Source organism: Panthera leo, chromosome A3 (assembly GCF_018350215.1).
Source record: "Panthera leo isolate Ple1 chromosome A3, P.leo_Ple1_pat1.1, whole genome shotgun sequence".
Classification (NCBI taxonomy): domain Eukaryota; kingdom Metazoa; phylum Chordata; class Mammalia; order Carnivora; family Felidae; genus Panthera; species Panthera leo.
Window position 1 is genome coordinate 23670034 of NC_056681.1, and position 22981 is coordinate 23693014.

General features: G+C 45.7%; 1 protein-coding gene across 10 annotated transcripts in view; it reads right to left on the reverse strand.

Moving 5' to 3' along the window:
- Nucleotides 1–22981, reverse strand: part of CEP250 (centrosomal protein 250) — an 84379-nt gene that overhangs the window by 21373 nt on the left and 40025 nt on the right. For 7 of the 10 annotated variants that reach the window (XM_042931120.1, XM_042931117.1, XM_042931119.1 and 4 more), the window contains 17 exons: nucleotides 21407–21696; nucleotides 20426–20482; nucleotides 19382–19464; nucleotides 18985–19150; nucleotides 18088–18194; nucleotides 17598–17849; nucleotides 15871–15967; nucleotides 13865–13972; nucleotides 13187–13348; nucleotides 12236–12414; nucleotides 11558–11740; nucleotides 9666–9810; nucleotides 8692–8838; nucleotides 7750–7980; nucleotides 6269–6462; nucleotides 5919–6046; nucleotides 5519–5688 (listed from right to left, as the gene is read on the reverse strand). In XM_042931120.1, the coding sequence (XP_042787054.1) occupies nucleotides 5519–5688; nucleotides 5919–6046; nucleotides 6269–6462; nucleotides 7750–7980; nucleotides 8692–8838; nucleotides 9666–9810; nucleotides 11558–11740; nucleotides 12236–12414; nucleotides 13187–13348; nucleotides 13865–13972; nucleotides 15871–15967; nucleotides 17598–17849; nucleotides 18088–18194; nucleotides 18985–19150; nucleotides 19382–19464; nucleotides 20426–20482; nucleotides 21407–21592 (2595 nt within the window). In that variant the 5' untranslated portion in view covers nucleotides 21593–21696. Of the gene's footprint in view, nucleotides 1–5518; nucleotides 5689–5918; nucleotides 6047–6268; nucleotides 6463–7749; nucleotides 7981–8691; nucleotides 8839–9665; nucleotides 9811–11557; nucleotides 11741–12235; nucleotides 12415–13186; nucleotides 13349–13864; nucleotides 13973–15870; nucleotides 15968–16192; nucleotides 16278–17597; nucleotides 17850–18087; nucleotides 18195–18984; nucleotides 19151–19381; nucleotides 19465–20425; nucleotides 20483–21406; nucleotides 21697–22981 lie in introns of those variants that run through there. The other 3 variants (XM_042931124.1, XM_042931123.1, XM_042931126.1) reach the window with 3 other exon arrangements.

A 22981-nucleotide genomic window follows, 5' to 3' on the forward strand; every position in this document is an offset into this window, starting at 1 on the left:
TTAGATGGTGGAAAGCCATCTTTTATCACCTTTTATCACCTTACTTAACACCTTTTATCATTAGCATTAAGAGAGAAGTTCCCTGCACCTTTCCTTTAAAATATTTACAAGCTCTCAAGGTGCTGGCTGGCTCAATTGGTAGAGCATGCAACTCTCAACCTCAGGGTCGTGAGTTCAAGCCCCATGTTGGGCATGTAGCCTACTAAAAATAAATTAATAAAAATATTTACAAATTTTTGCTCGAATTATGCATTCATTTAATGGGAATGCCTCTAGGGTTTCACCCCTTTCCAACATCATCTTGTACAGCTTCCCCCTCATTGGCCACACTGACCTCCTTTCAGGACCTTGAGCACACTACACACTCTCATACCTTTAAGGCCCTTCTTTCCTCATGCTTTCCTGCTCCTTAGAACACCCCTGCCTGCCTCCCACACCATTGTTCCTCACAGCTTAACTAATGCTTCCCTGGAGAGGCCTTCCCAGACCACACACTCGAAACAGTTCTGTTGCTCTTACAACTTGCTGTTTTAAGTTGCTATTGCTCTTGCTGTTGCTCTTGCTGTTGCCCCCTTGCTGTTGCTCTTATAACACCCAGTTCTTATTCTTCACGGATCTTCCATAATAACTTACACGCTCACATATTAACTTGTTTAATACTTGTCTTCTCCTTTGAGGTTTTAAGCTCCATAAGGAGAACCACGTCTACTTTGCTCTCCACCGTCTCCTCAACACCCCCCACACAGTAAACACTCAACATTGCACGAATGAATCACATGTCAGTTGCTGGACTGTTAAGATGCCTAAGAATAGCAATCCATAAAGCCACAGTTATCAAACAGCTACGAACATCAAATCATTCCCTCTGATTTAAAAAGCCAGCTGTGAAAATATGAGAAAGATGAATTTTAATAGTAGTAAGTGTTTAAAAAAAAAAAAACTGGCCTATTCACTCAATTTGATTAGAAGTGTGTTATAGCTACCAAAAGAGCCAATTCCATGATGTCCAGGAAGTAACAGGCTAGGGTTGCCAGTTAGGTTGTGGATCAGAATATTCTGCACATTGGGTCATGAGTAACGTGTAACATGTCTAGAGGAAAGCAAGCATGTTGGTGAGGTATTTCAAGCAAACCTAAGATGTGATTTGTTTCACGTAATAGATTTTGGCTTGACATAAGGAATAATTTTTCAATAACTAGATCTACCTAGAAATGAATGGGCAGCCATTGGTGGAATACAACAGAAGCTAAGTGACCATATGAAAGGGATATTGCAGGAATGACCACAGCATAAATGGTTAAGAGATGGTTAATTCCTGTTCTACTGCTTATTAGCCATGTGACCTTGAGTGATTTCTCTACATCTCAATTTCCTCACTAGCTAGTAGTAGGTAGGCTATCTGAAATAATGTAAATAGCATTTAGCAAGGCATGTGGCATGGGGAAGTGGTTGATGAGTGTCCACTATCACTACAATTAAAGGGGGTACATGCACTAGGTGAAAGAATGAAGACTAGAGCCCCTAAGAGTTTTTCCAATTGTTAGGATTCCAGGAGAAGGCAGTCATAGTTAAAACTAACAGACTCTCAGGGGTGCCTGGCTGGCTGAGTTGGTAGAGCATGTGACTCTTGATCTCGGGGTTGTGAGTTCAACCCCCCACATTAGGTGTAGAGCTTACAATCAATCAATCAATCAATCAATCAAACTAACAGACCCCAAGAGTTATGAGAGTAGTCAACCTTTTCAATCAGTAGGGAGATCATAAAGTCAGATGATCAGAATTCAGGGGGATTGTCTGAATGTGAGGAAAGGAAAAAATGGAACACGCCCTCCCATGACTCAGGTATGGCCATGAGATGGTCAATCCTTCCAGAGAAGCCTAGATTATGTCAGGTGGTTACTCATTATTTTGGAACTTTATTGCATCTTTCACTTGGAGGATTTTCCCGGGGTGATATGCCTAATTCTTGCTGGGGAAAGTGCCTTCTGGACACTGTTCAATGAATAATTAAATTACTTACTTTAGGCATATAATTTCAAAACAAGCAAACTTCTAGCTACCATTTTACCAACAAGTCTGCCTTGTAATAACAGTCAAATCACAAATACACACAAAGCACAAATCAACTTCTATTTTCAGAGACCTGAAAAACAAGATTTCTGAACCTTCCAGCTGCAAAATGGCAAAAAATACTGATAAAATATTAAATATATGTTGTGGGTTTTTTTGCAATGTTTATTTATTTATTTTGAGAGAGACAGAGACAGTGCAAACAGGGAAAGGGCAGAGAGAGAGGGAGAGAGAATCCCAAGCAGGCCTTGGCCATCAGCATAGAGCCCAATGCAGGGCTAGATCTCAGGAACCATGACATCATGACCCGAGTTGAAACCAAGAGTCAGACACTTAACTGACTGAGTCACCCAGATGCCCCAGTGTATGTTTTAATGTATAAGTGAGCCAGCAGGAAAATAATGAAAATTTCACAGGAGTCAAAATCAAAGCAAGACTTGTGCTTTATAAATGGTAAATGAGTACAGACTGGCTTTCCACTGGAGGTATCTGCTATATCTAATAACTGAAATTCATTTTAAGGCTACGTGGGAAAAAGAAAACAGAAGACGGGGTGGGGAGTCCAATAGAAGACTCCCACATAAAACTGGACCTCCAAAGGGCTAATCAGGGGTCAATAAACTATGGCACGTGAGCAAAATCTGGCCAGCCTCCTGTTGCTGTATGGCCTGTGAACTAACAGTGGTTTTAATACTTTTAATGGTTGAAAAGGAGAAAGAAAAAAAAAAAAAAAAGAGAGAGAGAGAGAGAGAGAGATTTTTGTGACATGTGAAAATTATGTGAAATTAAAATTTCAGTGTCCACACTTAAAGTTTTATCTGAACACAGACATGCTCATTTGTTTACATGGTATCTCTGGCTACTTTTGTACTACAATAGCAGAGGTGAATAATTATGACAGAGACCATAAGGTCCACAAAACCTAATATGTGCCCCTTTACAAAAAAACCTTGCCTATCCCTGGGCTATAGTACTCTCAGTAGAAGGATAAACTTGAGAGAGAGAAGAAGGAAAGAGAGAAATGGGGAAGAGAAAGGGACAGAAAGTAGGGGGAGAGAAAACAAAACAAAACAAAATCCCACAGAAGGAAATAGCAAGAACATTTATTTGCTTCAACTTTTACACAGGATTAAAAAAAAAAAATCTCCATTGAGAAGTCAACCACAACCTGGTCTTCATGTGGGCATAGGGCTTGAATGTGACCCCAAATACTTTCAACCGAAATTTTATTTCACTTCATTTTAAAATTTTATTTTGAGATGGTTCTGGGATGATAGAACCTTTAATCCAACACTATTAGTACAAGTGACCTCAGTTAATTTCTATCATATTTCTGTGCCTCAGTTTCCTCATCTATAAAAATGGGGATAACAACAGTGTCCTCCTCTTCTGCTAGGAAATTCCTAACAGAAGCAAAAGCAAATTCTCTGAAGAAAAACTCTTCCGCCTTAGGCCAAAAGGATTCCCACAGAAAAATTTCTAAAGAATGTGAGCTCAGAGTCAAGAATCATAAAACACAGGAGTGAGAACCAATGGAAAAAACATGTAGCAGAGTCAGGTTCGAAAAGATTTTATTTTTATTTTATTTTTAATTTTTTTTAATTAATTTATTTTATTTAATTTTGAGAGAGAGAGAGCAAGTGCATGAGCAGGGGAGGAGCAGAGAGAGAGAGAGAATCCCAAGAAGACTCCGCACTATCAGTGCAGAACTTGATGTGGAGCTTGATCCCACTAACCATGAAATCATGACCCGAGCTGAAATCAGGAGTTGGGCGCTTAACCAAATGAGTCACTCAGGAGCCCCTGCCCGAAATGACTTTAGTTATTGGTGTTATTAAATAGCATAAAAATATGTTTCATGTGTTTAAAGAATAAAAGAGTGGATGAAAATATAAATTAAGGAAAGAAACTAAAATATGACCAAGAAGATTTGAAAAAAAAAAAAACTGAATAGAATGTCTAGAAATAAAAAAATTTAATAAGTGAAATATAAAACTTGGTGAATAGACTACATAGCAGATTAGACACAGCTGAAAGGGAGTTAGTGAGTAGAAGACAGATCTGAAAAATCATCTACAATACGGTATAGAAAAAGAAAAATGAATGTAGAAAATGTAATAGTCAAGATACATGGAAAATACAGTAAGAAGGTCTGACAAACAACTAATCAGGGTCTTCTCGACACAAACAATAGAATAATGCATATGCTGAGAGAAAATAACTATCATCCTAGAATTTTATACCCAATGAAACTATCTTTCAAGAATAAAAGTAAAATAGAAATATTTTCAGACAATTAATTACCAACAGACCCTCACCAAAGAAATTCTATTTCAAGGAGGAAAATAAATCCAAATAGAATGTCTGATATGCAAGAAGGGATGATGAGTGAAAATCATTTGTAATTTTTTCAGTGTATCTAAACAAATATTCATGGTTGAAAACAAGTCAAAATAATTTGTGGTGTTAACAAACTAGTTAAAACAAAACACATTGAATAAAACAGTACATAGGTCGGGAGGAGTGAATGCAGTCCATACTGATTAACTTATGATTTTATTAAGTATGTATTTTTTTAAAATGTTTTAATGTTTTTGTTTTTTAATTTATTTTTGACAAAGAGAGAGAGCATGAGCAGGGGAGAGGCAGAGAGAGAGACAGAAACACAGAATCTGAAGTAGGCTCCAGGCTCTGAGCTGTCAGCACAGAGCCCGATGTGGGGCTCGAATTCGTGAACCACAAGATTATGACCTGAGCCAAAGTCAGCTGCTTAACCGACTGACCCACCCAGGCGCCCCTATTAAGTACGTATTTTTAAATATTAAAGGAAACAACTAAAATTTTTTTAAAAATAGAGAACAGACCACCCAAAGTAGTAGAGAGAGAAAAAGAACCCAGAAAAGAATACAACTTAATCATCCAATTGAACTCCCTAAAAGAAGTTAAGAAAGGTGACCTCCCTGCCCCAAAAGGTATAAAAGGCAGGAAAAATAGCATCAGATAGTAGAAATAAATCCAAATATACCTATAGTCACAATAAAAGCAAATAGACTAAGTTATATAATTAAAAGATAAAAGAAATACAGTTCTGAATTAGACAAGAAGGGGTCCAAGGCATTCCTCTGCTCCCTTTACATCCTGGGGCCAGTATAACAATCCTAAATCCCAGGATCCATGTTTAATTCTCTGTACATACTCAAACAACAACAATAATAGTTAACACAAATATAGAGCTTACTACATACATGTCAAGAATTGTTCTTAGTGTTTTTCATATATTGCTCAATTACTAGCTAGAAGCTGGATTTTACACCATGGGACCAGGCTAGTCCTGCTCAGATTTCACTCTTATAAGCAGCAATATCTGTCCCAAGAGTCAGTGGGTGGAGCACTCACTGAAGGGAGGCCACATCTGCCTCTCCTGTCCCCAGCCACATCCATGACCTACCCATTTCTCCTGGAGCCGGTTCACCTCCTCCTCATGGGCTGACTTCTGCTGCTGCAGGGCAGTGTGCCCCTCTTGCTCAGCCTGGGCCAGCTGTCTGGCTGCGTTCTCCCGCTCCTGCTCTGTCCGGCTCCGTTCAGTGTCCAGTTCCAGCTTCAGGCACCTCACTTCCCCTAAGATGCCAGGGACAGGTATCTCTCACTGGGCCTCTGCCCTCTTCCCCTCTCCCTTCTCCCCAGATCTCATAAACAACTTCCGTCCAGGAAGCCCTGAGCCTGGCTGGAGGAGGACCTCTGAGCTTCCCATTTGCTTCCAGGCTTTCAAGATCTCCATGGAATGAAGAGTCCCCATCCCAGCTGCGGGGACTGGGGTAGGGTGGGGGGGAGGAGAGGAGGGGTCTCACCTTGAATTACTTCCTTGGCTCGAGTGACAGTTTGAATCTGGACCTCCAGCTGTCCCTTGGTGACCTCTATCAGAGAATTTTGTTGTTGGGCCTCGAACAGATTGCTCTCCAGTTGCTCCTTGGCTGAGCTGTCAGGTTCAGGAATAAGGAAGAGTTCTTACCCATCCAGCCCCTTAACCTTCCTTAAGAGGAGTTGGATTCTAAGTACTGACTACCCAGAGAAATTAGGCGGCAATTACAAATTCATAACTCATTTAGGACCCGTTTACTTTGGGCAGGGAGCTTAGGTTGGCTACTCCTTGCCTTGCAGAACTCTCTCTGTCCTTGGCTGAACTGCGTGTGGGCCCTACCTGAGCCCTAGTAGTTGTTCAGAGAGGTCCTGCCGGTCTCGCTCCACAGCCTGCAGCCGCACCTCTAGGCCTGCTCTCTCCCGTACTAGGGCCTCCTTCTCCTGCACTTCCCGAGCAAGCACTTCGTCCTGTCGCTTCATCTCCTGATGCAGCTGCTCCAGCTGAGCGAAGGCTGCCTCCTGCTGATGGTGAGCCTGAGAGGGAGAAATCCGGGAGATTACAGGGCAGAGGCAGGATCCCCTGGGGCTGCTATCACCAGGTTGGGGCATTGGCCCTTCAGAGACTCTGGACCCAGCTCTGTGAGTCCTGAGCATTGCCCACTCATATAAGTGGCATTTATCTACTTCCCTCATCAACCTGTAGAACTCCCAGCCCAGGAAGCATGTTCTCCTTTGTGCAAGACCCGGGGTTAGGGCTGCAAGAGAACTACCTCTAAGGAGCTTTTAGTCTTTAGAATTAAAACATGTATATCATCAGGAAGAAAGCAATCAGTCTCTGAGAAAGGGATTCTGGGAAGGAAAATTTGTATCATTTTAGGGCAGTGAGAAGTTTGGTAGAGGCAAAAGATGATCTTTGAGCTGTGTCATTGGTTCAGAAAAAATTTACTGAGCCGCTGCTATGTGCTGGACATTGTGCTAAAAGATGGAGGAATAAAAACAACTAAGACACAGCCTTGTCTTCAAGGAGCTTTTGGTCTAATGCTGGAGACTGTAAACGGATAATTATAATACAGTGAGGAGGCTGTGGCGGCTGGAACATGCAGGAGGTACTGTTAGAGCATCCAGGAAAAGGCATCTAATTCAAACTGGAAAGTGTGAAGTAGTAAGGAATCTGAAGGATTCTTATGGGAATTGTTTAAAAAAAAATCTTTTTTAACGTTTATTTATTATTGAGAGACAAAGAGACACAGAGTGTGAGCAGGGGAGGGGTAGAGAGAGGGAAGACACAGAATCTGAAGTAGGTTCCAGGCTCTGAGCTGTCAGCACAGAGCCTGACGCGGGGCTTGAATTCATGAACTGTGCGATCACTATCTGAGCCGAAGTCAGTCGCCTAACCAACTGAGCCACCCAGGCACCCCTGGGAATTGTTTTAAAAAAAAGGAAGGTATGGGGTGCCTGGGTGGCTCAGTCGGTTAAGCGTCCGACTTCGGCTCAGGTCATGATCTCGCAGTCCGTGAGTTCGAGCCCCGCATCGGGCTCTGTGCTGACAGTTCAGAGCCTGGAGTGTGTTTCAGATTCTGTGTCTCCCTCTCTCTCTCTCTCTCACCCTCCCCTGTTCATGCTCTGTCTCTCTCTGTCTCAAAAGTAATAAAAATAAAAGATTAAAAAAAAAAAAAGGGAAGATGTACCTGAAACCAGTAACACTGGTCACTTTTAGGAAGTAAGACCTTTTCACTTCCTGAATCATTTCTGTCGAGTTTTCATTTTCTACATTGAGTACGTGTGGTATCTTAATGGGATGTATCAGTTTTGTGTTCTCACCTCGCTTAATTTCTCTTGAATTTCTTCCTTCTCTTCCTGGATGCCCCTGAGATCTGCCCGCAGCTCAGCCCCAGTCTCCTCTGCTTTCTGCAGCTGAACCTCCAGGTGAGTGTTCTTCTCCTGCAGGGCGTCCCTACTCCTCTCGGCTTCTGCCAGGCCCAACTGCAAAGTGCTTCTTGCCTGCTCAGCTGCTTCCATTCTGCTGCACATAGATTGGTTCTCCTGTTCCAACTACTGGTCAAAAGGGGAAAGGCATCAAAGACAAATGGTTACAGTTTATAGACCAAGTGCTAAGACGGAAGTCCAAGTAAGACATGAATCTATGACTCATAGGAGAAACACAGGAGGGCTTGTAAGAGAGGGGGACTATGCATTCATTTGGTCTGGTGCCTGTTTTCCAGGTACTAGATGGGTTAATGCTGGGGATGGAGATTAAAAAGGCAAAACCCTACTCTTAAAGAATTCAGAATAAAGGGCATCTGGAACATTTCTAGGGCTCAAGGGAATAGGAGCAGTGAAGAGACATGTTAACTTTGCAACCTATAAGAAACACACTCTTTGAGATGCAGGCTCTTCAGCAGATCCTTTTCTCGAGATTGCTATTATCTCACACAATGGGATTAAAAACTGAGTCTTCCTTCCAGAGGACACAGGCCTTCTTCCCAGCCCTGGAGATTTTACCCTCCAGCCCAAAGGTGGTTCTGCTGTAGGTGTGGGAGCAGACTATTTTTAACGGCTAAGCCCAGGCCTTATAGTCTTTGCTACCCTCTGTTCCGTCAATGTTCCTTTTGCTCATTTTAGGACCACATTTGGGAACTGATCCATCTTGCACTGATCCATTAAGGACTCTTCCCTGTCATGGGCATGAGCTTTACCAGTCACTGGCTTGCCTTCTGTCAGGGCCCAGCCCTTACTCTGTGGATCAGAGAAATCTGTGCTCACCTGGAGAAGCTGCTGGTTCAGTCCAACTTTATCTAAGGCCAAAGCCTCATTTAAGGCACTGAGCTTTGCAGCTGCAGCCCGAAGGTCGGCGACCTCTGCCTTCAGGCTGTTCTCAGAACCAGACAGCTCCGCAACACACCGTTCTGCCTAAAAACAAAGAGAGTTAAAGGGTTTCCGTGTTCACGTTTTCCCACCACGGTGAACAGCTCACATCCCCAACAATTGCTGCCGTCCTTGTACAGAGATCAGTTAACGCTCCAATCCTTCCCTTACATTTGAAACAAGTTTTCCCTTCATTCATTCACTCCTTTGTTCATTCATTGAGAAGTGAGAGAGGAGCTCATAGTACAGAGGCACAGACATCAGGATGCAGAAACAACTATCGCTGTGATGACTTCATACACAATGTCAGCACAAAGTGCTCTGGAAACTCAAAAAAAAAAAAAGGCATTCATTGAGGTTGGGGGAGCCAAAAGTGCTTGGTAGGAGAGCTGGCGATTAAGTTGGGTATTGAGAGGCGAGAAGCGGTTTGTGGTGAGAGAGAGAGGAAAGAAGCAGTCCGTGGGAAGTGAAGAGTACGTGGGAAGCAGCAGAGTCATGAAAATGCATGGCGAAACTGAAGATGTGGCAGGACTCCAGGTATATGGGGAGTCAGGACAGGTTATAGACAGAGGAGGAAGCCAGAAGGCAAAGGGCTTTGAATGTGGCACCAAGCAGCTGGGAAGCCACTGAATGGTTACAGGAAGGAGACTGATGTAACCAGATTTATACTTTTGAAAAGCATTCTAACTCCAGTGTAGAGTACACTGGGAGGGACAGAACCCAAAAGCAGAGACTAGTAAGTGATGCAGGAAATATGAAGGGTTGAGGCTTGAAGGGTGAACAATGAGGCAGGCCGTATGGCCTTTGCCTAGAAACATAACTTTCCAAGCCACCCACACCACCCAGCAAGTGAGGGGTGGAGGCCCACGCACCCTGGCCAGTGCCGCGGTCACTTCTGTTTGCTCTTGCCTCAGCAGCTCCCTTTCCAGGTGACTGGACTCCAAGGCTTCCCGAAGTGTGATCAGCTCACTGAGTGATTCGGACTGTTTGGCTTCCAGGCCTGCCAGCGTCTCCTGACTACAATGGAAAGAGAGGAGGCTGGGGGCCATCTCAGGGAGTGGTCACACCCCAGAAGGGAACAGGAGTGTAATTACCTTTGCCAAGCAAAAGAATGAAGCTCTCTAAAAACTGATATGACCTCCATGACATATACAGTGAAAAAGGCAAGAAATTGGGAGAAATAAGAATATATACATATATTTGCATAAAGTAGCTGGAAAGATAAAGAGAAAGCAATTAATTATTTTTTTTTTTTGAGGGGAGAAGGGGCACAGGGAGAGGGAGAGAGAATCTTAAGCAGACACCATGCCCAGCGCAGAGCCTGATGTGGGGCTCTAACCCACAAACCGTGAGATCATGACTTAAGGTGAAATCAAGAGGATGCTTAACCAACTGAGCCACCCAGGCACCCCAAGAGAGCAATCTAAATGGGAAGGAAGGGAAATGGGATGGATGAAGCAGAGAGGTGTATCTCTGTTTGTCTTTTTAAGTAGCTTTGACTTTCAGATCGTTATAAATATTTTTTTAAATTTTTTTAATGTTTATTCATTTTTGAAAGAGAGAGAGAGAAGAATGAGTGGGGAAGGGCAGAGAGAGAGAGGGAGACACAGAATCCAAAGCAGGGTCCAGGCTCTGAGCTGTCAGCACAGAGCCTGATACGGAGCTTGAACCCACAGACTGTGAGATCATGACCTGAGCTGAAGTTGGCTGCTTAACCAACTGAGCCACCCAGGCGCCCCCAGATCGTTATAAATATTGATAAACGTATTATCGATTCACACTAATTAAATTTAAAAACAATCATCTTTGTGGGTTGTCTTTTCTCCTCCTTGATACAGGGGAGACCATTACTTGCACGAGTCATGACCCTTACAGAAGTCCTTTCATGCCTACTGGCTACAAGGAGCTAGGGCACAGGAGAGGAGGGGGATACATATGCCAAAAGTGTAACTGTACCTGTACCTGTAACTGGCACCAGTTACTGAAGACATACCACATGCCAGGCTCTATGCCAGCATTTTGCAAAACAGCATTCTAATCTCCCTGCGATCCTTCAAGGTAAATGCTATCATCTCCATCTTACAAATAAACTAATCTGCCCAAGTGGCAGGACCATAATTTAAACCACACTTTTGCCAGCTCGAAAGTCCTTGCTTTCTCTATGACGTTATATAGGGGAATTTACAGATTAGCTGGTCTCTTGACTCTGGAATTCCCTTCCTAGACCAACTCATTTCCCATGACTTCCCAGAATTAAGTCCTACCCCTCACCCAGCCCAGCCCACCTTGAACATCTTTGCTGATCTGTCCCTTTCGCCCCTCTCCCACTCTCCACAATCAAAACATGTCAAGGCCCAGCTCAAAGGCCACCATCTCCTCCATGAAACTTTCAATTGTTAACTCTCACTCCCATGCTCCCAGAGGACCCAGCCTGAAGCTCTATCTCATTCATACTTCATCTGGCCTCATGCACAGTTTGCTATTTACTTGTCTGTTTTCCCCCAGTAGACCACAAACTGCTTGAGATCAGTGCTTGTGTCTTATTTCCTTCTGTATCCCCCGCAGCCCTTATGGGTGCTCAGAAAAGCCTGGGTGAACTTTCTGTATTCATCTTTCTGCAAAAGAAGGAGCGGGAAGCTAATGTGAGCCCACTGCACGCCAGGCTGTGATTCACTCCACTTCCTAAGAGATGGGGGTGGGGTGGAGGAGGGTGTGGAACCGAAGGGAAAATCAAGCCCTAGGAAGGAGGGGACCGGTCACTCACAGGCGCTTCCTTTCACGGACAGCCAGGTGCAGCTCTTCCTGCTGTTCCTCCTTCTCGCCCTGAGCAGAGTCCCCCTGCAGCTGAAGCTCCATGTTGGTCCTTCGCAGTCGCCACGCCTCCTGCTCCAGTACCTCCAGCTGCTGCTGCAGCTCCTCCCTGGTCTTCTGCAGGAGCTCTCGCTCCCTAGAACATGGAGTCCAGAGATGAGCAGAAACCTTGGAACCTCAAATCCTTCCCGGAAGCAGACGTCACAGGGTCAAAGGACAGAGGTGTCTGTTTCCTTTAAAAACCTCATCTTCCAGGGCACCTGGGTGGCTCAGTCGGTTAAGCGTCCGACTTCAGCTCAGGTCATGATATCACGGTTCGTGGGTTCGAGCCGCACGTCAGGCTTTGCACTAATGGCGCGGAGCCTGCTTCGGATTCTTTGATTCCCTCTCTCTCTGCTCCTCCCTCACTCACATTCTCTCTCTCTCTCTCTCTCAACAATAAATAAACATAAAAAAAAAACCCCTCATCTTTCCTTTTAGGCGGGAAACTGTTGTTTGTTTGTTTTTGTCATCACAAAGATCCAAAACTGAGTGAGCAGGAATAAGCAGAACACAAAGCAAGACAGCCCAGAACTGTGTGACCACAGAGTCACTTCGGGGGGAGGGGCGGGATGAACAGCCCCCTGCTTACTTGCTGAGAGACTCCACCTCTCCCTGGAGGTCCGTGGTCTGCCCTGCCAGAGTGTCACGTTCCCCGGTGAGTTTCTGCAGCCTCTGTCTCAAGGCCTTGACCTCCTCCTCCCACTGATCATGCTGCCTCCGCAAGGAGCTCACAGCTTCCTGACAGCCAGAAAGCTGCTGCCTCAGGTCCTGGGGAGGGAGAGTGACAGAAGTGAGATGGTGAGCAAGAGGAAAGAGCAAAGGAGGGGCGTCAGGGGCCTGAGAGTGGGGCTGGGCGAGGGGGCTGAGGGTGGTACAGGGGTAAGCTAAGAATAGAGATCTGGCTGGTCAAGGGGTGCCTGGGTGGCTCAGTCGGTTGGCTCAGGTCATGATCTCACGGTTCATGAGTTCGAGCCCCGCATCAAGCTCGCTGCTGTCAGTACAGAGTCCGCTTTGGATTTTCTGTCTCCCTCTCTCCGCCCCCCTCTGCTCCTGCTCTCACTCTCAAAAATAAATACACATTTAAAAAAAGAAAAAAGAGATGTGGCCAGTTTTAGCCAGTCGAGAAGACAGAGGATCAAAGATTACTGGGCTTCTGTGGTTCCCAGAGTCTCAGAGTCCATCATCTTCACATGTGAATTGGGGGAGTGGGGGCAGTCATGGAGATAGTTTAGTGTGGCTGGGACCATCAGAGCTGGGGAACACTTACCCACGGTCTCCCAGGGCTCCAGTTGTGTACCTTTGTGTAATGCTATACGAAAGTTGCGTGCAAAGTGAAACGCACAGAAAATGGTGCCCGTTACCCACAAGTACAACTGGGCACACACTGAGAGCTTCTAAAGAGCACTTTGGGGGTATTGACCAAACACCTCATGACTAGTCAACATAGTGAAAGGGCCAGTCCAGGCCAGGAGGGTGCCTGGGGCACAAATCAATTTAGACACCCAGTCCCGTGGCTGAGGAGGAATGGTGGGGCTCTCACCTGCACAGCCTGGCGTCTTTGAGTCATCACTGAACGCACCAGAGTAAGAGCCTTGCCTGGGTCCTGGGAATCAAACTGGGAGGAGTCGCCACTAGGGTCCAATTCCAAGGAGCTCTCGTGACCACAGCCTGGGGTCATACCGTCCCCTTCTTCCACCATGACCTGAAACCCACCACAGCACAGTCACCACCCTGCCGACCAAGGCCTAGAGTCCACACAGAAGACGTGATACTACAGGCTGGGCCAACCTGATGTTTTCCTTCTCAGCTCCTCTCCCAGAGGGCTGGGAGGAGGGTATCTAGGAGCAAAAAGGATTGATTTCTCCAACTCCTCACCTTTGGTCACCCAAACCTAGGACTAGCAACAAGAGCACTTTCTGAGGTAATAATAAATGAAGAAATGAAGAAAGGGGATACCGACATAACAAAGACCAGAATCTAGCCACCGGCCTGAGAACTGCAGCCGGCACTAAGAGGGCCTGTTCCAGCAGGCAGTGCTAGCACACGAATGCTTAGCTACCCCTTAGGGTGCCGGTCTTCAAATACATTCAGAGAACTCGTTACCCAAAGTCCCTAAGCCCAAGTACCTCAGAGAGTGAATATCTAAGCATGACTAAGAGGACATGGAGGCCTGGGGAAGAGTGAGCCATAGCCCAGTTACCACAAACAGAAGGCTTACCAGTACCTGGGTTATATCCCTGATCACCTGCTGTAAAGACAGCTTCTCCTCTTGGGCATTCCTACTAAGTGATGCCTCGTGGTCCATTAATTCTGCATGATTTTTCTCCTGAACAGGGAACAAGATAGAGGTGTGAGCCAACCTCTCAGAAGAATCTATCATTCCACCCTCCAAATCAGCCAGAATCTCATTCTGTCTCTTCTGTCAACCCCACTTTTTCTCTGACCACACGTGAGTGCTACTAATGTCCCAGGACTCTGAAGACAGTGTGATGTGGTGATTAAGAGTTCAGATTGAGTGAGTCAGAGGTCCAAATTAGACGGCCTGGATTAGAGTTCTTGCTCTATCACCTTCCTAAGATTGGTAACCTTAGGCAACTGCTTCTATGAGCTTCATTCTCTTTAACATAGGAATAATTAACAGCAAACACTTCACACATTTTTGTTGAGGCTTGAATGAAAAAGATGCATATAAATTACTCAACATAGTGCCTGGCACAAAAGAAATGCTCAATGAATATCAGCTATCATTGGAGGGAGAATGGCAGCTGCCTCTGTACAGCAAACAGATGCTTGAGATCTAAGGCTAGACAAGAGAAACCCCTAAGCCTCAGAGCTAGCAGTAAACTTGAAGACTCAAGATTTCCTCAGTTCCTTCTGATCATATTGTTAGCGAAGACCTCAAGACACAGACCTGCAGCTGTGTTTTCTTTGGCCTACACAAAATTTGAACCATCGTTTATACATTGAGAGATTTTATGAATTGAGAAATTCTGACTTTCTGGCTTTTCTCAAAAAGTTAACAGATGCCTGGGTGGCTCAGTTGGTTAAGCATCCGACTCTTGATCTCAGCTCAGGTCTTAATCTCAGGGTCGTGAGTTTGGGCAATGAATTGGGCTCCATGCTGGGTGTGAAGCCTACTTAAAAAAAAAAAAAAAGAAAGAAATACAAATACAAATAAAAAATAAAAAGTTAACAGATGGGCCAGACCAGCCCCCATTCCTACATGGCAATAATTTCCTGAAGTTGAACAGTGGGTGTCTCCTCCAGATGAGGCATGTATTCTTTAGGGTCTGGAGTCCCTACTATGCCTCGTCATTTTCTCAATATTGAAATCAAGTGTCCCCTGTAGTACTCAAAACTAACTACGATAGCGCTAGAAAACCCAAATCCTTACAAGGGAACCCACTTCACTCTTTGGCATTATCTGGGTACTATGGACATTTGAATTTGCAAATTCCTGATCAAAAGGAACCAAAAAGGCATAAACAACTCTGAATCCCTGTAGATGCCAGCTCAGATAATACCAGGGGTTTGCATGAGGATAGGCATACAGGACCCGCCTAATAAAAGAGATCAAAATTCTTAGAAACGAAAGGAAATGTGGAATCAAGCCAGAGGTTCTCACGTCCAACTTTAGAGAGTCCCTTTGATAATATCTCTGGCAAACGTGAAGCCAGAGACACAAACCTCACTCTTCCACAGGGAAGACTGTTCACCTACTGAGCAGCTTTAGCTGTTAGACAAACTCTACCACCCTGTGACTTCTAGTCATCAACATTGCTTGTGCCCGCCTGGAAAACATCAAACAAGTCAACTCTTTTCCCCAATGTCAGTCCTTCAGATTTGTGATGGCAGCCATCATATCTTCCTCAAGCCCTTTTTGCTCCAAGCTAACCATTGCTATATTCCTCAGTTGTTTCCCATATGACTAGGTTTTGAATCACACATCCCCATCCTTTGCCAGGTGCCTCTTAATGTATGTCCCACTCTCTCCGATGAGGACACACCACATGCATACATCGTTGTAGTTTCCCCAGGAATATACCAGTATTTACTCGTGAATGCAAAAATGAATGAATGAATAAGTATTCAGATTCAGCCAAAATTTATTTTTTAGCATTTTGTCAAGGAACATTTAACTGGTATCTTGCATTATCTATCCATAAAGGACAAGGAACCTATAGGCCCACTCCCAACTCCTTTCCCGAACAAAGGATCATGTACCAGGATCTCCATTGCCTCTCTCAGAGCCTTTAACATCTTCTCATAATCTTCATTTTGCTTCTGAGCCTGGGTCAGTAGAACAGAGAGCTCGGTCACCCTGAAGAGAAGAGCACAGCACTGTCATTTGGGCAGTGCACTGTGGTGACAGAGTTACTATGCAGCACGCCCCAGCCCCAACCCAGACATTCCCACTACAGCCTCCCCAGAGTCACTTGGGTGCCCCTGGCCCCTGCACTCCCTGAAGACCATATGATACTACAGTCTTGAACTGGGGGGGTTGGGGGGGTAGTCAAAAGCCACTCAGACACATGCAGGGATTTACCACATCTCAAGGCTGGAACACGTGTTTGGGGGCCCGAGAGCTGAAGGAAAGCCCTGGCCCGGGCCCTTCCAGGCCCCGCTTGATCTTGAAGTCAAGCACCCTGAAGCCAATAAGAACATCAGAATTGCCACATTGGACAGTCCCAAGGTCCCTCCAACCCAAGGGTCTGACTCTGATAAGGAAAGAGGAGGGGCCATTCAGGAAGATTATGGTCAACCTCTGTGATATTAACCTTAAGGTTCAGGGAAATCATCATACATTTTTATCACTTTATGCTATATCCTGGAGTTCAGTATCTGGTATTATATGGGTAGCTAAATAAACATTTCTTTTTTTCGTTTTTAAGATTTTATTTTTTTAAGTAACCTCTATACCCAACATGGGGCTCAAACTCACAACCCCAAGATCAAGAGTCGTATGCTCTATTAGCTGAGCCGGCCAGGCGCCCCTAAATAAATATTTCTTGAATGAATGCTATCCGGGAGTTAAATTTCTTTTCTTTCTTTTTTTTTTTTTTTTTTTTTTAGTCTTAATAATTATATTCTGTATCATCTCTAAGAGCCTCTATTCACCGTATGGCCATTAATTTAATGATTGTATCTTTAAACAAACATCCATTGAATGTTAGTGTATGGCAGACGAAGTGCAAAGCACTAGAGACATAAACGTACTAAGACGTGGTCTCTGTCCTTGGCGCCTCCCAGCGCTTCACAACCCAGAACAAAACAGACTGCTATTTACATACATCACCAATAGGTGGTGACACAACCCTAGCCATGGGGTATAAACCCAACTCTGCACTGAAATTCAAATGGGGCTCTTTGCTTATGTCTCTGCCCTTCTTACATTATTTTTAAAAAGCCTATTTTATCAAAATCCAAAAAACAGAAGAACCTAACAACAAAAAAAAGGTTAATAATCAGTGAGAAACAGTGAGATCAATATTATAACCAGCAGGTCAAAAGACCACACCAAGGCATAGTAATTCAACAGGCTACTGAGGTCAGGGAAAGCTTCACAGAAGAGGTGACATTTGCCTTAAGGGATGAGGCAGAGGAAGAAGGGAAAGAGGCCTTCCAGGCTAAGGTCAGCATGTACAAAGGCAGGGGGGTGTGGAAGAGCTTGGCTGTTCTGGGAATGGTGAATAGTTTAGTGTTGACTGAAGACAGTCGTAGCTAGCTCTATAAATCAACATGAGAGACACTGAGCTGCAGGATGGTGTGAGGGCAGAGGACAGTCACATGGCCTCAACTGGGGCACCGGGTTCCAAACTAAACTCCCTCCGCAACTTCCTTCTTGTGGGAAGAATGCTCTTCACACCTTCCACCCCCCACCACCCATCTCTATCTCTCTAAAGGAGTCAACACCCTCAACAACCCCTTCCTAGGACCCTAGCCCATCTCACCGATCCTGCAGCCCAGCCTTCTCCAGATCCCCTTGACTCTTCAGCTGTATTAACTCCTGGCTCCTTTCATGGACTTCCTTCTCCAGCTTCTGGGTCTTGGTTAGTAGAAGCAGAAGCTGAGTTGGCTCACTCCCATCCAGTCTCCCAGATCCATCAGGTTCTCCAGACCGGGCACCCACAGTCAAGCGGAGACAACAGGTCAACAGGGACCCTGAAAGCCTCACATGCTCAGCCTTGAGCTCCGTCAGGTCTCTGAGTACAAGCAAGGAAAGAGCAGACTCCAGTAGGGACCGAGGAAGGGAGCATGGAGATCAGGCCCAGGGAAGCCTGAGGAGCAGGTTCTGGGGAAAGTCATCTGAATCCAACAATATCATCCCTCCCCACCCACTCTTCTACCCCCCCCTTCCCCTGTCCCCCACTTCTACAGCAGCCCACTCTCATTAAGTCTAGAATCAGTAGGGGAAACCTCCCCTCTTATCCCCACACTAACCTGTCAGTGGCTGACTTCATTTCCAGGAAGTGGCGTCGGAAGGTCACCACCTCCCGCCACAGACCAAGAAGGCGACCGTGCTCCCCTTTCAGGTAGCCCTTGAAGAACTGCATATTCAGAAATCCAGGTCATATCAAAGGGCAGAAGTCTGTCTTTTGCCAGCGCAGGAGTCTAGGACTCCTCCTGGCTCCCCGGGGTAGGGAAAGACGGACTCACGGGAGACAGCTTATGACTGGGTACCTATATTCAGGTCACGCTTAAGAGTTTAATAAAGTTATCAGTGGTATTCAGGAGGTCAAAGGGCCTGAGACGGTATATGACCTTCCTTTGAGCTGATCATAAAAAGATAAACAGTAGTTCCTCAACAAACGGGAACCATTGCCATTATTACCACCGACTTAGAATAAAGATCCAAGGGCATACCACATGCAAATCGCCTAACGAAATACCTGTCATGCAGCAAAGGCTTAGGAGACATTAGTTTCATTAGCTGGGATCTGAAAATTCCTCAAGGTCTGTATCCGTTTTTTCTTCTCCATTCACGTTTACTAGCTACCTTTTGAGCATCTAAATATACACGCCTCCGGAAGAGGGGAGTGAGCGAGATTTCAGCTCTGTCTAAAACCAAAGCTGGCCACTTATGCAGGGACAGAGCTGCCCTGAGTGTCATTTCACTTGCCAGCAAAACCTCGACTAGGTAGATAAGGACAGTAGTCAGCCAAGAGCCGCAGCAGGGCAAAGCAGCCGGCCCGAGTAGGGAGGAGGCTTAGGGACTTTAGCAACAGTTCAGCTTCCATCCAGGTTCCTAAGTTAACCTTTCCCAGCACTGATGGGGATGGTGGTGCCCCAAGCATAAGCCCCCCCAGCCTCGTGGTTACAGCCCCTTATTCCTCCTACCTCCTGCTCCATCTGCCACTGGCTCTCCTTCCTCATTAGCTCATCCCGGGCTCGGCTCCAGTCCACTGTCAGTTTTTCCACATCTTCCCGAAGTGCTTTATTCACCATGTCAGCTTTTTCCATGTGCAGTCGAAGCTGGGTGTTCACCTCTGCTAGACTCTCACACCTGCACTGGGGAGGGGCGGGAACAAGTGCAAAATAAAGGCTTGATCCAACCCTCGGACCTCTTGGAGTAAGATGACAAACATTGGAATTTTCCACTGCCCGGAACTGGAGGGCTAAGGCTGAGGTGCATGGTTTTATCCATGTTAGCCCTCAGGGCAGAGGTTTCCTCTCAGCCTTCAGAACCCACTGGCTACCAGCATCACCCCCAGCCAGAGAACATGGGGTTCATCACCTCTGTTGCTCCTCTTCCAATCGGACCAGCAGCTGTTCCAGGCTTGGCTCCTCCACACTTTCCCACCTTGGAGAGATTGGTCCCTTAGCCAGATAGAAACAAGTCTTATTTACCTCCAAAGAGAAGACCACTCAGATCAATTCCCTGATGCCCCCTTCTGCACAACCTTTTTATTCCTTCTTTTTATTCTTTTGATTCTTTCTCTCCTCTGTTAGCAATATGTCTCTTTTCTCGATCGCTACATCCTGAAGGTAAATCCATTGCATCCCCTTTTCTAAAAGTGAACCAGTAACCTCTCCTCAAAGGTGGCATTTGGTAATGAAAAGAGTTTTCAACCTAAGAAGCATAAGACATATCTTTCACTAATGGCCTTGACTTCTATAACATTACATTTTGGACCTCAGGAAGTTATTCAACTTCTCTGAGCCACAAAGTCTTCACTACAAAATGAAGGAGTTACCATTCCTCTCAGAAAGCTGCCTTGCAGGTTAAGTGACATCATAACATGACAATGCTGAATGGTGCCTGGCCTACATAGAATGGTGCTCAGTAAGTTTTGGTTCTTTCCCTCCTCTGAGAGAACTTTCCTGAGAGTAATGTGAGAAGGTGCCGAGAGAGAGCTGGAACAAAGGCAAATGGGTCTTTCAAAGCCAGGTCAACCCAGCCAACAGCACAAATAAATCCCTCTGCCACAAACATGCTTTTTAGGCCTGCAAAGGCCCACTGCTAAGACAGATAAACACTGACACCTTCTGGAGGAAAAATGCATTTCTTCCTTCTGATTCCACATCCTTTCCAATCTGATTAAGTCTCCCGAAGCTGCATTTTGTCCTTAGAGAGCCAAGGGTTGGCGTCTGACAGGCCCGGAATAGCTAGTCCAATGAAAGTATCTGTGTGATAAAGCTCTCAGGGGCTGAACACAGAAAGAGACTTCCACCAAACACTGCCTTATCACACCCCAACCTCCCTTAGCCAGCAAACAAGGCCTTCCTTACAAGCATACTCACTGAGGGCTCAGGGGGAACCCAAAACAGCCTCACTCACCCCAGAGGCTTCCAGCCGCTTCTCCAGCTCTTGGCACCAGGTCCGGTACTGTAACACCTGAGGCAAACAGAGCAGGATGTGGGCAATGGGCAAGCCTGGTACAAACAGCCCAAAACAAAGGCCCTGGAGGATCTTGGGCAAACCTGCTGTGAACAGGGTCCGAGTGATAACAGTGAGGTAGGGCCAGAACATCTTGTTGCTTCTATCTGGTCCGTTAATAATACTTTCTCTATGCCTCTCATATTGGAGAGGTAAGATTATGGACTTTGGAACCAGAAAACACAGGCTCAGGTCCTAGCTCTATCCTAGGAGAGCAAACATAGACAACTAATTTAGCCCTTGTGGCCACCATCTTTAAAAGGGGCAGGATAGGGGCGCCTGGGTGGCTCAGTTGGTTAAGCGTTCGACTTCAGCTCAGGTCATGATCTTGCAGTCTGTGAGTTCAAGCCCCGAGTCGGGTTCTGTGCTGACAGCTCAGAGCCTGGAGCCTGCTTCAGATTCTGCGTCTCCTTCTCTCTCTGCCCCTCCCCTGCTCACATTCTGTCTCTGTCTCTCTCAAAAATAAATAAACATTAAAAAAAATTTTTTTTTTAAAGGGACAGGATGGGGGCGCCTGGGTGGCTCAGTCGGTTGGGTGTCCGACTTCAGCTCAGGTCACGATCTCGTGGTCCGTGAGTTCGAGCCCCGCGTCGGGCTCTGGGCTGATGGCTCAGAGCCTGGAGCCTGCTTCCGATTCTGTGTCTCCCTCTCTCTCTGCCCCTCCCCCGTTCATGCTCTGTGTCTCTCTGTCTCAAAAATAAATAAACGTTAAAAAAAATAATAATAATAAAAAAATAAAAAAATAAAGGGACAGGATGTATCTCTTGTGAAGTCGTGAGCATCATGGGAGAGGCTGTCCTGTCTCCTGTAACCCTTGTTCCACCTCAGCACCCAGTGCCCAGAGGTGTTCTCTCCGCCTCCCTGGAAGGGCAGCTGCCTCACCTTGGCCTGCAGCTTCCTCACGAGGGCTGCTTGCCTCTGCTGGGCCTCCTGGGAGCTTTTCAGCTTCCGCCAGGAGATGGCTTGGTTCTCTGCCATCTGCTGCTGTAGTGCCAGTACTTGCTTCTCCAGCACCAGCTGCAGTGACTGGGGCTTCATATTGTTCGACCCAGGGCCTCCTGTCTCCATGGGGGCACCAGACAGGTAAGCCCTCAGGCCCCTATTCAGCCAGAGGCTGTTCACGCCCAGTAAGGTCTCTGGTCATTGTTGTGCCACTTGGACCTCCTCTTGAGCTGGGGACCAAAACACACAGAGTTGAAAGGAATGTCTAGGTGGTTCAAATTTACTCATCAAATGCTCACTTATCCGGCAAAGCTGGATAAGTGGGTTCCTTTACTATAGGACCCATCAGCGCCTTTAAAATACTAACATGGGCCCTAATCTCTAGGATTAGGAGCAGGGAGGCTATGATAAGCATCATTTGCCAAATGTATTGGACCATGAGACAAGCTCACAGGACCAGTGTTTCCTGGCATGTCTTCTGGAACTCTGCACTAGACCAAGAGTTCCTGGTTTACCATTGCGTCCCTAGTGCTTGGCACAGTGCTTAATAAACATTTGTTGAATGAATCACTGAAGGTGTTTCTAGTCTAGTAGGGGAGAAAGACACAATCATGACACAACGTAGTGTGTGTAATAATAAAAGAGACATTATAGGATAGTATGGGAAAACAGTGGAAGGGCATTTAACCCATTCTGGGGGTCTGTGAGCTATGGGACTCAACATCATCATAGTTAATACATGTTAAGTATGTCTGCAGGTCAGTCACACTGTTAAGTGCTTTACACATACTATGTCATTTTTGTCACCATGAGAATCTCGAAACCTTTCTATTACACTTCAGGGTAGATCATGTTATAACTCTTTGTACATGGATGATAAAATTGAGGCTTACAAGGTTAAGCTTCAGTTAAAAAATTAGAAAGCTTAAACAATTTGTCCAAGTTCATACAGTTGGCATTTGGTTGATTAGGGATTTGAATACAAGCAGCCTGACTCTCTGACAAAGAAATGGAGTAGCAGGCATTTCAGACAGGGGATCCATTAAGAGAGGGAGGGAAAATCAGCCTCAGTAGGATAGCAAACCCTCCTCACCCACCAGGAGCTGGGCCAAACAGGGCAATGGGCCACCTGTGGGGGAGGAGGGGAGACTGGCTGAGAGGGAGGGGGACCAGCCTAACCAGTGACCTTGAGAGATATTCAGGAGAGAGAGAGGCACAGTGGTCAGGAAGAGTTTGGGATTAAGCTCTGCCTCTAATGGGCTCAGTGACCTTGGACATACTACTTTCCTTCCAGTCTCCTCATCCAAAAATTAGGGCTCCCAGCTATGTGACCTCTGAGTTTCTGAGGCCTCTAAAGCACATGATAACGTGGGAGGAGGCGGGTGGGTTAGAGTTCTCGTTTTATTAACCCTGAGACATGAGACACCCACCAGAAGGGTTAAGGAATATCTGATTTTCCAATTACCTATCAAGAAAACGGAATATTAGAGCTGCCCTCTTGGTCTAGCCAGCAGA